Source organism: Somniosus microcephalus, chromosome 1 (assembly GCF_052327205.1).
Source record: "Somniosus microcephalus isolate GS21.2 chromosome 1, FLI_Smic_1.0, whole genome shotgun sequence".
Taxonomy (NCBI): Eukaryota; Metazoa; Chordata; class Chondrichthyes; order Squaliformes; family Somniosidae; genus Somniosus; species Somniosus microcephalus.
This window is the reverse complement of record NC_140987.1, coordinates 399,184,570-399,201,144: the sequence shown is the minus strand read 5'-3', so window position 1 is coordinate 399,201,144 and position 16,575 is coordinate 399,184,570. Positions and strand designations below refer to the sequence as shown.

Below are 16,575 nucleotides of genomic sequence, written 5' to 3'. Positions count from 1 at the left end.
TGCAGACCACTTGATTCTCCTTGCTCTGTGAAGAGAGCAGAGGTGACATTATGAGTACATAGGTATACTTATCCATTTAGTATTGCATTGTCATTACGTAAGCCATTAAGTACTTGCACACAATGGGCAGGATTTTCATTGGGCCGCGGAGGCGGGATTGGAGGCGTGTGGGGGGTTAAAATCCCGAAATCGGGGGGCATGAACCCATCCCGCCCCCAACCCACCTCCATGTCAGTTTCAAAGGAGGCGGGTACCCGACCCGCACTGGGACCCGCCTCCCCGAGGCGGGAAGGTGATTAGTGCCAATTAACTGCCTGTTAACAGGTAGTTAACAGGCAGTTTTTAGCCTAATCCCTATTTTCAATCTTGAAGGGGTAGATTTTCATAAAGCTGTCGGGAAGGAGGCGGGACTACAACTTTCGGGTTTTAGTCCCGCCTACATCAATGTTCAGCCAATCCACGCGATTTTCCCTTGATTGACCTTGTTAAGCCCGCCCAGCGGGCTCAGCAGGTCAATTAAGGGCCACCTGGCAACAGGTGACGTCACAGACTGAAATTTCATCTGTCAAGAGGTCTTGGCAGATGAAATATCAGTGTTTCACAGCTGTTTGAAGCTGTCAAACACTGACAGTCTGACTTCTAACCTGAGTCCTTCTACGCAGACTCAGTTAGAAGTCTCACCGGCAATGAAAGCTGAAGGCTGTCACTTTTGACAGCTCGCAACCATTTTGCTTTCAGTGCTGGCTGAGTGATGGACTCCCGAAACCTAGAGGAAGAAAGGCTGTTAAGGTAAGTACAGGTAATTTAAACTTCTTTACACACTTTAGACACACCAAACACACTTACCTTTGCACTCATGCACCCATCACTCACCTGAACACTGACATCGCGACCCCTCCAAATCCTTCAACCCGACGGCCCGCCTGCTCCAACCTGGCATGGGGAATCCCACACGACACCCCTCAAAATAGGGATTAGGCTAAAAACTGCCTGTTAACTACCTGTTAACAGGCAGTTAATTGACACTAATCCCTTCCCGCCTTGGGTCGGCGGGTCCCAGTGTGGGGCGGGTACCCGCCTCCCCTGAAACTTACGTGGAGGTGGGTTTTGGGTGGGATGGTGGCGGGACCCCCGATTTCAGGATTTCCCCCCCCCCCACACGCCTGAAAACCCGCCTGATGGCTCCAGGAAAATCAACCCCAAAGTGTGGGATTCCCGACAGCTCCAAACCATGCCAAGTTAGCGAGGCGGGCTGTCGGGCTGAAGGGCTTGGAGGGGTCGAGATGTCCGGTGTTCAGGTGAGTGATGGGTGCATGAGTGCAGAGGTAAGTGTGTTTGGTGTGTTTAAAGTCGTTTTACTTACCTTTACAGCCTTCCTTCCTTCATGTCTCGGGAGTCCCTCATCTCACCGGCACAGAAAGCAGAATGGCCACAATCTGCCTAAAATTGCAGCATTTAGCTTCCTGTTCCGGAGAGATCTCTAAATCACCCTGAGAGGAAGGAATTAACTTAGAGTACAGATTGTCAGTGTTTGACAGCTTCAAACAGCTGTCAAATGTTGATATTTCATCTGCCGAAAGCTCTTGACAAATGAAATATCAATCTGTGACGTCACCTGTTGCCGGGTGGCCCTTAATTGGCCTGCTGAGCCCGCTGGGCAGGCTCAACAAGGTCAATCAAGTGAAAATCGCGTGGGTTGGCTACAACTCGATGGAGGCGGGGCTACAACCCCGAAAGTTGTAGTCCCGCCTCCTATCCGCCTCCTCAATGAAAATCCAGCCCAATCAGTCTGAATGGACATTATGATGTAATATATGGAAAAATAATCTATCCCCTGTGCATTGCTTCTGGGTGGAAAGAATAGGAGTGCGCATGTATGAAAGGTGGTAACGGTCAGCTACGATCATGCAGGCACGACTGGATTGCATTTGAAATTTCATTAACTAACAGAAGCACATATATATGGATGTTGCCTAAGGTGGAGCTGAATTGTGTGAGCATGATGTGATGCATCTGTAAGGCGAATAAACGGCAAACAAGGGCCAAGGGAACATATGAGGTGGCAGGCAAGGTAGAAAAGAGCATCTCAAGTAGACCTCTGGATAAAAGCAGCAGTGTAGGAATATAGAATATCTTAGAGAGTAATGTTTGGGTAACGTTCATGATTTTAAAGGGAATTATACCCCAATGTGCGGTGCTCGAAACACAAGACTTTTAATTATATAAAAATATGATTAATGTGGTATATACCAACTTGGTCTATGCACCCATCAATCTCATCAAGGCTAACATCACTGAGTCTTCCTTCTTATTAATGCATCTTTTCATAAACAGGTAATTTTTTCCTTGTGTGGTTGTGTCACCTGTTGCACTCATTACACCTCTATTATGTGCAAAATTTGCCTATAAAAACAAGAATAGCATGAATTAAGGCAAGAATTGATATTCATTCAGGAACAACTAGAGGCCTAAAATTGCACACCCGGCTCATTGTCAGTGCAGCGGCACTTTGCGCCATTGGTGCACTGAGGGAATCTGTGGATTTGGTGAGGTTCCTTCATTAGCATATTGGTGATGTGCACCAACAAACTTTGTTTGACATACTGGGAGCACAGAAGTTGGTGGGAGTGGCAGTGGGGGTGGGGGGTGGATTTTTGACACACATCCTTAAAAGTGCAGATTCTGCATCTGAAAGCTTTACATGGACTTCCTGTTCAGCAGGAGAAAAGCACTATGGAGAACAGTATTGCAGCAAGTGTTGGAAAAAAGTTCAAACTTAGACAATTTCAAGGTTGCAAGCAGGACTCCTGCCTTTAGTGAGATGTTATGGAAGAGGTAGACAAAGACATACTGGGAGCACAGAAGTTGGTGGGAGTGGCTATTTTAGGATATGAAGAGCACCTCCCTTAACAAAATGCAGTGACGGCTGTTTGGAAAGTAGGTGGCGGAGCAGTTAAATGCAATCTCTGCAAAGGACAGCCTTCTAGATGAGTAGGAAGAAATACCACCAAGAAGTTTGTCATGGTATGAGTCCTCTACTTAGCTGTTTTTAGCAGTCTATAATACCATGCCTGTGACATTCACGTATGCTTTCACCTTAATCAGTTGCATACTTACGTGGGGTGCTTTCTTATCTTGACACATCACTTGTCTGGAATCCTTTCACTGATGGGTACACCCATTAAAGACTCACTCGGTTCACTTTTACATACTTTCTGTTCTACACTCTTGTCTAGTGAAGCATGGGGGTGGGGTGAACTTCTTCATTATTTCCAGCACAATAGTGATGCTGGAAAAATGAGCAGACCCAAAAACTCCTGTGTATCTCCCCCTAGAGACCACCGACAGACGCAACAGCAGTGTAAGTCTGGGCCATAATGCCCAATTGCCTTCTCCTGATGGGCCTCAGGAAACATCAGTCATTCATTGCTGTCCTCTCAGTAAAGGCCAAGGAAGCACAGAGCAGAAGATAAAGGCTGAAAATTGGAGGAGGTCCCACAAATCTTCAGACGTTGATATGCCTTGAGGACCTAATTCTGGATATTGCTGATGATTCTGCTGAGGCAGCCCCATCCTAGAACCTCTTGGTGACATCCATCAGCCAGTAACTTCACTTCCTTCTCCCACTGGGGTAGCATATCGAAGCAGCAATAGATTACCTAGCAAGAGATACTCAATATCTAACATTACCACTTGAAGTACTGGGGAAAGAAAAAATAGACCACTCCACACCACATAAGAAATGTAAGAAACTGGATAGTTAGGGATATTGTTATTGTGTTTCCTGAGGGGGCACTGCCCTTTTGCTGCAGTATATGCCTGGCTGTGCGGCGACAGTGGATGAGGGCTAGTAGGGACTCACGATCAATATGGGCCCTCTCAAACGCAGTGACCCTAAAAGCATTACTTATTTATTCAAGAACACCATCATCTATCACCTCCATGTCCTGGCTTTTCAAATTCGGCAGTTGGCCATAAAGATAAAGGTGGTGAATTTCCTTGCCGTTTTCAGCGTATTTCCGGTGAATAATCGAAGAAATTAATTTTTGTGGCAAAAAAATCAGGCAGAATCTGTTTCCGCCAAAGTGCTGCCATTAAATTGCTCGAGTTCCCTTGCGCTATTTGGCCCTTGACGTGATCCACCCCGAGTCCCGTGTCCTCATTTTAATATATGGTAATGAGGGCTAATGGTGTAATGTATTATCACATGGTTAGTCACATGCTTTAGTATGAGCATGCTCAGTTCGCTCTGGCCTAGTAAAGCAAGCACACGAACTAGCAACTCCTCGTGTCTCTGTCCTTCATTTGTTCTACCCAAATATATTACACTTTGGCGACAAGAATGGGATCCCAAAGCCATTTTTAGGGATCATGGAAGGACACAGTGTTCAATCAAATCTGAGACAGAAACAGGATCATCTTTGAGTTTAGAACCAAAACAAAACAGCCCGAAAATTGGTTCAACACCAAACCCTTCTGTAAGGAGATCAGGAAGGTTCTGCAAACCTGTTATTAAACTGGATTTGTAGTTCATTAAAAAAAAAGCCAGGCGTTCTTGTTATGTGGTACATGTAATGCTGGGAAAGGTGGGACCATAGTTTTGTTGTATTTGAGAGGGGAATACATACATTTTTTTTTAAGGAGGAAAGCAGTACAATGTATTATCACATGGTTAGTCACATGGTTTAGTATGAGCATGCTCAGTTTGCTCTGGCCTAGTAAAGCAAGCACATGGACTAGCAACTCTGTCCATCATTTGTTCTACCCACATATATTGCAAATGGTTCCGCAGCTCCGAGTTTCCTGCTTTCATAATCACACTTGGAATTATAAGGCACAGCTTTTGCCAGGATCAGCTGAACAGGTGGAAGTGAGGAGCTTCTGAGCCTGAAGAGTCTGGAGAGTTTGAGTAATGATTTCTACAGCTGGGAAACAGTGTTTTTTTAGTGATTCTTTTGCCATTCTGCCTACACACAGCTGGACTTGCTTCACACTGCTTCCGATAGTGTTGACCACCGGCAGATTTTTGCCCCCCTCCCCACCACCTCGTGACCCTTTACTAGCAATGAGAGTTCTTCAGGAGAAGGTATTACATTTCCGATGGGCACACCCTTATATGCCATTAGCACAGAGCAGGAGGAAGAGGAGCAGCACAGGAAGGAGCAAAGGAGAATCGGGCAGCATTTGAGGAGGATGCACCTCACTAGATACTACTCTCCATGGAATATACAGACAGCACAGATTATATGAGGGCCTTAGTTGTTGTTTTCATAGTTCCACACTCTTCCTTTGGGGAATAGTGTGAAGTAATGGAAGGAATCACAGACTGATTAAAAGTCTGACAGGCCACTCTTTCCATAGACGTATCCACCATTATACCAGACATTCCCTTCATAGCCGTATCCACCTTTATACCAGACGTTCCCTTCATAGCCGTATCGACTTTTATACCAGACGTTCCCTTCATAGCCATAACCACCTTTATACCAGCTGACAGGGCGGTTAGTCCTATACAGTGGGAGGGTTTTGTGAGCTTTCACAACTCATACGATAAGAGGAAACACCCACACCCACCAGGCTCAAAATATCCCATTGAATGCCAACCCAGAATTCAAGGCTGACGCTCTAGTCTTCACTCGAAGTGACTATCTGGAGCAGGGTTCAAATTCTGTACCTTGTGACTCAGAGGTGGAAATGGTACCACTAGGCCACAGGCTTGTTCCAGGGCCTTAGTGAGGAGATGTGTATAAGGAGAGTGTGCTTCATCAAAGAGGCAATCGGGTAGCACTGTCACCTACTGCACAAGGACCTGCAGCCATGCTCATCAGCCTGCACTACTCTATACTTATGATGAAGGTAACCACCGCACTCAACCTTTATGGCACAGGCTCGTTTCAGGCCATACCTGGTAATATCAGCCAGGCTGCAGAACGGGCATATATCTGTCAGATGACTGACCTATTCTGCAGGACAGCTGAGGAATTCATCACCTTTGGCATCACAGCAAAGTAGCAAGGAGATAGGGCTATCCAGTTTTATGGGGTTTCTGGCATTCCCAAGGTCCAGGGTGCAATAGATGGAACCCACATTGCTTTGCATGCTCCCACAGAACACCCCGTAAACTACCACAACAGGAAGGGCTTCCACTCCCTGAATGTACAGGTTGTGTGTGACAACATGCAAAGGATCCGACACATCAATGACAGATACGCTGGAGGTTATTATGAAGCATCCATCCTTCGACATTTAGCCCTCTCTGACATCTCCTGGGAAGAAAATCAGGTCAACAGATAGTTTCAAGGTGACAAAGCATACTGTCTGTTCCTATGGATAACGAGCCCACTAAGTGTGTTCCAAATGGCACCAGGAGCACTAGGAACATGCTCTGCTAGATTGGTCATCGACAGGACCATCAGGGTTTTAAGGCAACACTTTTTCTGCTGAGACATGTCGGTAGGGACTCTGCAGTTTACTCTAGGTTGTGTATCAAAACTAGTTGTAGCCTGCTGTGCCCTTCACAACTTCACCATTCAAAAAAGGCTGGACTTTGACATTGCTGGTGAGGAGACATGGCCCCATTGTAGCCAGAACTACATGGAGGAGAGCATCATAATTACCTGCAATCAGAAGACTCCTCAGTGACTACCGAAAGGGGCATCAGAGCATATCTTATCATGGAAGTCTTCTCTTCTGTGTAACACAGTTTACCTTTGACACCAAAGCCATGCCTCCTCTTCTCCCTGCAGTCTCCTGTTTTTTTTACTTCTGTCAATCAGACTCCAGTGTTGGCTTTTAGTCAAATTGCCTACCTACCCAAGAGTGGAATCTACCAACTTGGCAATGACCCTGCTGAGTTTGTACAATTCTGAGCTGCTCTGTAAATACTTTTAATCAAATATCCATTCCATTTCACGAGTAGGGACTTCATTTAAGAAAAAAAGCAACATTTCCTCACAGAATCTCCATAGAATCATACGGCATAGGAGGACGCCATTCGACCCATTGTGTCTGTGCTAGCCGAAAAAGAGCTATTCAGCCTAATCCCACTTTCCAGCTCTTGGTCCATAGCCTTGTAGGTTACAGCACTTCAAGTGCACATCCAAGCACTTTTAAATGTGATGATAAATCTTACAGCACAGATGGAGGCCATTCAGCCCATCATGCCTGTGCTGGCTCTTTGAAAGCGCTGTCCTACTCCCCCACTCTTTTCCCATAGCTCTGTAACATTTTCCTTTTCAAATATATATCCAATTCTCTTTTGAACGTTAATATTGAATCTGCTTCCACCACCTTTTCAGGCAGTGCATTCCAGATCATAACAACTCGGTGTGTAAAAAAAATTCTCCTTTTTTCCCCCTCTGGTTCTTAAGCCAATTATCTTAAATCTGTGTCCTCTGGTTATCAACACACCTGCCAGTGGAAACAGTTTCTCAAAACCCCATATAATTTTTAACTCCTCTATTAAATCTCCCCTTAATTTTCTCTGCTCTAAGGAGAACAATCCCAGCTTCTCTAGTCTCTCCTCATATCTGAAGTCCCTCATCCCTGATATAATTCTGGTAAATCTCCTCTGTACCCTCTCCAAGGCCTTAACATCCTTCCTAAAGTGTGGTGCCCAGAATTGGACACAATATTATAGCTGAGGCCTAGCCAGTGATTTATAAAAGTTAGCATAATTTCCTTGCGTTTGTACTCTATGCCTCTATTTATAAAGCATTTATATGCTTTTTAACAGCCTTGATCAACTTGTCCTGCCACCTTCAAAGATTTGTGTACATTTACCCCCAGGTCTCTCTGTTCCTGCATCCCCTTTAAATTTGTACCATATAGTTTCTATTGTCTCTCCTCATTAAATGCATCACTTCACACTTCTCTGTATTAAATTTCATGTGCCATGTATCTGCCCATTTCACCAGTCTGCCTATGTCCTGAAGTCTGTTACTATCCTCCTCGTTGTTTACTACATTTGCAAGTTTTGTGTCATCTGCAAACTTTGAAAAAGCACCCCCTATACCCAAGTCCAAGTCATTAATATATGTCAAAAAGAGTAGTGATCCGAATACCGATCCCTGGGGGACACTACTATATACTTCCCTCGTTTACTTTCTATCTCTTAACCAATTTTATATCCACATAGCCACTTCCCATTTAATCCCATGGGCTTCAATTGTGCTAACAAGTCTATTATGTGGCACTTTATCAAATGCCTTTTGAAAGTCCATATACATAACATCAATTACATTATCATTAACCCCCTCCGTTATCTCATCTAAGAGCTCAATTTAGTTTGTCAGGCACAACTTGCCTTTAGCAAATCCATGTTTGGCTGTCATTAAGTAACCCATGTTTTTCCAAAATGTTTCATGGTCTCTAAAAGTTTCCCCACCACTGACGTTCGGCTGACTGCCCTGCAGTTACCGGGTTTATCCGTCTGTGGTATAATTCCACCATTATTCATGTGTAGGGCTAGGTAGTAAGTATTGACACATTATTTTACAATGGAGGCATCACCAATGAACCTGTTCCTATTTTCACCCAATGTCCCTAGATGCCCACGTCCAGCAGGGGCTTCTGGGCTGTCATCAGAAGCAAGATTTTGATCTACTTAACCTCGTAGCGCTGAGACCATTTGTAACACCTCTATAACAGCTCCAACTGGGAACTGCTAACTCAGCACAAAATTTGATCAAGCCAGGGGGCCTTCTGTATGGCTCAGCTACGACTAAACTGCTTCAACCAGCTGAGCTATCAGGAGAGCTGGGCTGGAGTATGCTTCTAGTTTGTGTTACTTGCTGTTGGGTATTAACAGATCAATAGAAGGTTTATTGGTAACATTACCAGCACAACGGAGTTAAAGAGTCCTCCTGGATACAATGGGAGCTCGTTCAGGATCCGTAGGTACTGCAGTTTGGCTTGTATTGCAGAGATCTGTGTGAAACATATAATGTGTCACTGAGCTTTTCAGCAAAATATAACCTGCATCAGAAAATGAATGAGGTTTAAAGAAATCCAAGCTAAACAAATAAGCTATTTGCAGAGTTATTTGTGATTGAATCAGAATTTGTATCAACTATAAAAACAAATAGCAATTTTTCAAAAGCTCTAAACTTTATGTCAATCAATCTGGGTTTAATTAATATAAATTAAACACTAAACAATTTAAAACTTACCTCACAAAAATTATTCTGGGAAAATGCTTGCAAAAAATTATTCTTAGTTAGATAGCAGGGGTTTGTATGGCGGCCTCCTTTTGAAAAGTGCAAAACTAAACACAGTGTGGTGGAGGGGCAGTAAAGTGGGTGGTTCATGGCTTGGCGATCTACGTATAGCTTTTTTGATCGGATGTGACCGATTTGAAGATCTGTTGCACTGAATCTCTGCCTATTTTGTACTGTGCGTGAATTTCCAGGAAACAAAAAGAGAGGCAGGAAGCTCCCACCTGAAACAAGTGGGAGCTTTGTTGCAATATTAAGGCTTGGGGTGTATCATAATTTCTTCCTGAACGTTATATCCCGATGTTTGTGCCTGCTGGATGCTGAGTCATCTTCACGTTCATATTGTAGTGTATGTACCTTTAAGAGAGAACTACTTTTACAGCTCCTGTATACTGTAGTACCGGCAGTGACCACACCGGTATATAAGCCTTGAGCATGCCTCTGTACCCCAGTCTTGAGACTACCCTACTCCAGTAAACACCTGTTGATTGTTAAGTTACAGCATCCGTGTGGTTATTGAAAAACATCATACTCTCAGAATCACGGATCTAACAGTGGCGACGAGTGTCGATTCGAATCTACCTGCAACTCTGCATTTCCCTTCGAGGATTCGCTCCGGGAGGGCGGTGGAAGAAAGTCGAGGCCAGAAACACGGGCGTCGACCACGAGCAACCGCCCAGTCGTCCGGCAGAGAGTGAACATCGCAGGGGAGGCTGTGGAGAGCCGGGCTTGGTTCCCCAGCCACGACGATCAGCAATAGGCTGACAACAGGTACAGCGCAGGCCCTTCCCGGACAGCGGCAGCTGGAGCCGACCGACGGCGGAGAGAAAGCCGAGCAGCGTCGACGGGGTAAGACAGAGGGTGAAGCGCACAGGGCGCAGCCGAGGGTTGTAAACCAAGCGGCGTCGAGGAAGAACAAAACGGAAAGAGAGAGGGTAAAGCAATAGCTGGGTTCAGGACCGAGCGGCGGAAACGGGAAAGGCGCACAAAAAAAAAAAAAAACGCGCAGAGCACAGCCAGGGCTCAAGGGCTGAACAGTGTCCGCGGGGAGAAGAAGGAAGAGCGCGGGAGAGGCCATTGAGCCGCGGAAAAGAAGGAAGAGCATGGGAGACGCCATTTTTAGAAGCAGCAGCGGAGAAGAAGGGCGAGCGCGGCAAGGAAGGAAAGCATGGGAGACGCCATTTTGTGCCAGCGGAGAAGAAGGGGAAGCGCGGGAGATGCCATTTTTGACAGTTAAATCACACCCAGGGATGCAGAAGAGTGGCAGTATCTCTACGTTCGACAATGAAGTTGAAGATTGGGCGACATATGTGGAACGTACTGAGGTGTACTGCAGGGCGAATGAAGTGCCAGATGCTAGGAAAGCACTGGTTTTGTTAAATTCCATGGGTGCAAAAACCTAATAACCCCAGAGAAGCCTGTGAACAAGAATTTCGAAAGCATAGTAGAAATCCTACAGGACCACTTAAACCCCACACCGCTGCTGATAGCAGAACGATTTAAGTTCCATAAAAGGAACCAACACAAAGACGAAAGCAATGCTGAGTACCTAACGGAACTGCGCAAGCTATCAAAACACTGCCAGTTTGGAGCGAGACTAGCAGATACGTTAAGGGACAAGTTTGTGTGTGGGCTGCAAAGTGAAGGAACCCAGAAACGGCTTCCATCAGAAAAGGATCTTACGCTGGACAAGGCTTTCAGTATGGCAGTATCACACGAAGCAGCCGCAAGGGGCGCTGCAGAGATACAACGGAGACCGCAAGAATATGGCACCAATGAAATGTCCTTTGGAACAGGGAAGTGCTATCGCTGTGGCAGAACAACACACGACCAGAAGGATTGTTGGTTCAAGGACCAAGTGTGCAGACAGTGTGGAAAAGCAGGACACATAGCAAGAGTCTGCAGGTCTGGGAAGAAAACCAACAGTAAGAAATCTCCACAGGAGAAGTACAAAAAGGTACACAAGGTGATGGACAGTAGTTCAGACGAACAGAAAAGTGACACAGACTCCGGAAGCAAGGAGCTGGGTTGTCTGAAACTACATAAGGTAACCAAAATGGAGGATCACCAGACTATCTGGGTTACACTCAAGATAGACGGAGTCCAAGTGAAAATGGAATTGGACACAGGATCAGCCCTAACAGTCATAAACCAAAGGGACTACAAGCGGCTATTTTCACATATACCCTTGAAAGCTACAGAGATTGTCTTGAAGACGTACACGGGGCAAAAAGTCTACCCCAAAGGAAAAATAAGGGTGAAAGTGATATATAAAGGCCAGGAAATACCTAAAATGGATATATATGTATTGCCAGATGGAGGACCACCAGTGATAGGACGTGAATGGATCCAGAAGATACAATTAGATTGGCATTCCATACAGGCACTGAAGGTTGAGGCCAAAAAGGATGACGACGTCACACCTGGATGACTGTCAAAAATGCTAACTGACGCAAAAGAAGTGTTCCAGGAGGGACTCGGAACACTAAAAGGCATAACAGCAACAATTAAAATAGAGGAAAATGCAAGCCCAAAGTTTCTTAAGGCCAGACCAGTGCCTTATGCGATCAGACCAGCTGTCGAAGCAGAGCTGGAACGTTCAGGAGTACTGTCCAAAGTAGACTGGAGCGAGTGGGCTACACCCATCGTTCCTGTAATGAAGAGGTCGTTGAGTAATACGCCTGGGGAACCAAAGAAGGTCCGCATCTGTGGGGATTTTAAGGTGACAGTGAACCCAGTCCTTCACACGGTACAATATCCGCTTCCACGAATTGAGGATATTTTCGCCTCGCTATCTGGAGGTAAACGCTTCACCAAAATTGACCTAGCCCAGGCGTACTTGCAAATGGAGGTAGAAGAAGCCTCGAAACAATACCTTGCGATTAACACTCATAAAGGTCTCTATCAATACAACCGGCTGGTGTTCGGGGTAGCATCAGCTCCGGCTATTTGGCAAAGGGCAATGGATCAAGTCCTGCAAGGGATTCCAGGGACCCAGTGTTATTTGGACGACATCCTGGTCACGGGTGAAAATGACAGTGATCACCTCGCCAACTTGGAGAAGGTGCTCACCAGATTAAAGGAATATGGGCTACGAGCTAATCGCCACAAGTGCGAGTTTTTCCAGAAGCAGATCTCGTATTGTGGCTACGTCATCGATGAAGAGGGGTTACATAAGTCCCCTGAAAAGATTGAGGCAGTAGTCAAGGCTCCAGCACCGGAAAATGTGTCACAACTGAGGTCGTTCCTCGGGCTGGTAAACTACTACCATAAGCTCTTACCAAATTTGTCCACGGTATTACACCCACTGAACACCCTACTGCAAACAGGGGTACCATGGAAGTGGAATGATGAAGGTAGACGAGCTTTCCAGAAGTGTAAAGAATTGATCACATCAAAAGAGGTGTTGGCCCATTTCAACCCAGCACTACCAATTCGTTTGGCATGTGATGCATCACCCTATGGTATTGGAGCGGTGCTGTCGCACAAATTCCCAGACGGGTTGGAGAGGCCAGTAGCCTTTGCGTCTCAGTCACTAACCTCAGCCGAGCGCAACTACGCCCAGATTGACAAGGAGGCCCTCAGCCTAGTATGGGGAGTAAAAAAATTCAACCACTATCTGCATGGGCAGAAGTTCACCTTGCTGACTGACCACCAACCACTTGTCTCCATCTTTAATCCTAAGAAGGGCGTTCCAGTAATGACGGCACAACGGTTACAAAGATGGTCCCTGTTTTTAGGGGCGAATCAATATGAAATAGAATATAAAGGCACGAAACAGCATGGAAACGCTGATGGGCTATCGCGCCTGCCACTGCCTACTGTGGAGGAAGCACCAGCAGTGGACCCTATCGAGATATTTTATTCGTCAATAATTGAACGATTGCCAGTAACGAACGCGGATATAGAGAAGGAGACCCGCAATGATCCGACGCTGTCTCGGGTATATGATTTGACGGTGAGGGGATGGCCAACACATGGCGACTCACTGTTGCCAGCATTCTCATCCAGAAGAGAACAGCTGTCAGTATGCCAGGGGACAGTGATGTGTGGATCCAGAGTGGTGATTCCACCCAAGTTAAGGGAGAGAGTGCTAAATGAGCGACATGAAGGTCATCTGGGGGGAGTGAAAATGAAAAGCCTTGCTAGGGCTTATGTGTGGTGGCTGGGAACCGATCAACAAATCGAAAACCTAACCAAGAGCTGCTCAGGATGCCAGAAGGTCCAAAATGCACCACCACATGCCCCTCTACACCCATGGGAGTGGCCCTCCTCTCCATGGCAACGGGTGCATATTGATTTTGCTGGTCCATTCATGGACTCAATGTTCTTAATAGCAGTGGATGCTCATTCAAAGTGGCCTGAGGTGATAAAAATGTCCTCAACCACTACAGAGAAAACGATTGCAGTCCTACGGACCATATTTGCCAGGAACGGCTTGCCAGAGTGTGGTAAACCACTGTTTGTATTCCACTGTGTACATGCCTGGACATGCCTCGGCTGACTCCTCCCACAAGTCCTAGTATAAAGGTGACTGCTCCCCAGCCCTTTGTATTTCTGGACCGGTCGACCTTCATTCTTTTGTTAATAAAAGCCTTTAGTTACTCTCTTAACTCTCAGTCTTTTATGAGTAATTGATAGCGCATCACAGAGCAGATTTGCTCTGATAATGGACCACAGTTCGTGTCCGAAGAGTTTCGAAAATTTATGAGAAGGAATGGGGTAAGGCATTATACATCCGCCCCGTATCATCCAGCCACAAATGGATTGGCTGAGAGGTTCGTACAAACCTTTAAGAAGGCGATAAAGGCCATGTGCGCCAATGAAATTCCACTACAGCATAAGGTGGACAATTTCTTATTAGCCTACCGAAACACGACACATGCAGTTACCAACCAGACCCCGGCCATGATGTTCTTTAACCGAAGGTTGCGATCTCGTCTGGACTTGCTTAGACCAAATGTGCGAAGAAATGTTGAGGAGAAACAATTCCAGCACATCAATGAGAAGCCGACAAGGAGCTTCAATGTAGGACAACCAGTCTTGGCCCGTGACTACCGAACAGAGAAATGGCAACCCGGAACGATATGCACACGGCAGGGGCCATTAATGTACACAGTGGGTGCCGGGGAGAACATTGTGAGACGCCACGTTGATCAGATCTTAGTGTCACAGGAACCAGTCAACCCCATGACTTGCGTACCTGGGGATGAACCCGACATACCAGTAGCATCTACCTCCGAACCAGTAGCAGTGGAACCCGATGAACTAACCGATAAAAAGGGGCCAGAATCGCCTCCGCACCAAGAACAAGAACCTCAGGAAAGGCACTATCCCGAAAGGATCAGGAAGCCGCCCCAAAGACTGAATCTATAAATGGACTATTGTTGTTTAATGTACATGTTAAAGTGTTAATTGTTATTTGAATATTATGGGTACTACTAATCTAAAAGGGGAGGAATTGTAGTGTATGTACCTTTAAGAGAGAACTACTTTTACAGCTCCTGTATACTGTAGTACCGGCAGTGACCACACCGGTATATAAGCCTTGAGCATGCCTCTGTACCCCAGTCTTGAGACTACCCTCCTCCAGTAAATACCTGTTGATTGTTAAGTTACAGCATCCGTGTGGTTATTGAAAAACATCATACTCTCAGAATCACGGATCTAACACATATAAGAAAGAACTTGCATTTATATAACACCTTTCCCAACCTCAGGACGTCCCAAAGCACTTTACAGCCAATAAAGTACTTTTGAAGTACTGTTGAATTGTAGGAAAACACAGCAGCCAATTTGCTCACAGCAAGGTCACACAAACAGCAATGCGATAAATGACCAGATAATTATTAATATTAATACTAAATGGGCTAGAAATTCGGTATCGCCCCGGTTGGGGCACTAAATTTTTTAAAGTTGTAGAATTAGCGCCAAGAGCTAATCCTTCTGACCTCCCGCTAAATTGATTGTTAGCGCTCCAGGAAAGAACTGGAGCACTAAATCAAATGCTAATCACCTAACTTAGGGCACCACACACAGAGAGTGGAGCGCTACCCACAGAGCGATAACCAATTTCAGGTGCACTCCAATCAGGACTCATCATTCATACTGGCTCCTTCCAGTTCTTAAAGGGGAGGTTCAATCATTCTGCACAACCTCATTCTCAACATTGCTGGCTCTGAAGGCGACCTCCAAGCAACTCAACAGCTACAGCTCTTATCCTCATGGCTGATCCCAGTCCCAGGGAGAGAGCTCGCCATTTCAGCGCCCAGGCATTGGAGGCATTGGTCGCGACACTCAAAAGGAGGGCAATGCTGTTCCTGATCACTGGCAGGAGGCCATTGCCCCAGGTCTTCAGGGCAATGTGGAGGGAAGTGGCCCAGGACGTCTTGGCCAGCAGTGTGGTCCTCAGGACCCTCACACAGTGCTGTAAAAAATTCAACGACCTAACTCGGGTGTTCAGGGTGAGTACATGCTTTAACAAGTCCTACATACCAGCCTCTGAACCTCAGTCCGTACACACTGCACAAACCACCACACCCCCACCACTCACCCACCAAGCATCTCCACCTACTAAAATTCTCATCCACATCTCACACCTACAATCACAGCTATTAAACTATGAAAGGCATATCACCCAAACACATAGCTGCACACTCACGCACACACTTTCCTTTCTCTTGCAGGCCAAGGTGGCTCACAACAGGAGGGAGCAGGAGCGCACAGGCGGGGTCAAGCCGTTTTCCAACCACTGACTGCAGTGGAGAATAGAGTGCTACAGATCATTGGGCGCCAGGTTGTGGGCGCCGTGGCCACCGGCAATGTTGACCCCCTTGGGGACAACAACGGTATGTTTATCCCCTCTCCTTCTCTCATCCCACTTCCCCCTCACATCACAAGACTTTTCCACTTTCCAGCTCATTATACTGTCTGCATTATTTGCTCCCTTCCTGACCCCTGCCCTCACCTTAATGCGAGTCTTGTGCCTTTATACTTAAATGTAATCAGCAACCAGCTGACCAGCCTGTCCCTGAGCCTCCCAGTGAGAGTGAGGCAGGAGAAGAGGGGGAGGAAGAAAGCACCGCCAGCTCCCTGGAGGGCGAGTTCGCGCACGAGTTCTGCTGCACGGGACTCAGATGAGGACCTTGATGGGGAGGCATTAACAAGAAGGGTGGTGGGCATGCACACCAAGATGATAGGTGCAATGGCAAGGGTGCCCGAGAGCACGTCAGAAATGGTAAGGGGCGTGGAGGAGTCCGCCTCCAACAGAGCTCTGTGCACACCACGGAGCCCATCCTTAGCAGTCTGCAAATGATGGTGGACTCCCTGAGAGACCGTGGGGACCCAGGCCTCATGCCGC

General features: G+C 46.4%; 1 protein-coding gene across 2 annotated transcripts in view; it reads right to left on the bottom strand.

Moving 5' to 3' along the window:
* frmpd3 (FERM and PDZ domain containing 3) overlaps positions 1 to 16,575 on the bottom strand; it is a 485,785-nt gene that overhangs the window by 48,883 nt on the left and 420,327 nt on the right. For both annotated transcript variants that reach the window (XM_085997856.1, XM_085997864.1), the window contains one exon: positions 8,839 to 8,928. In XM_085997856.1, coding sequence (XP_085853982.1) covers positions 8,839 to 8,928 — 90 coding nt within the window. The remainder of the gene's footprint in view (positions 1 to 8,838; positions 8,929 to 16,575) is intronic.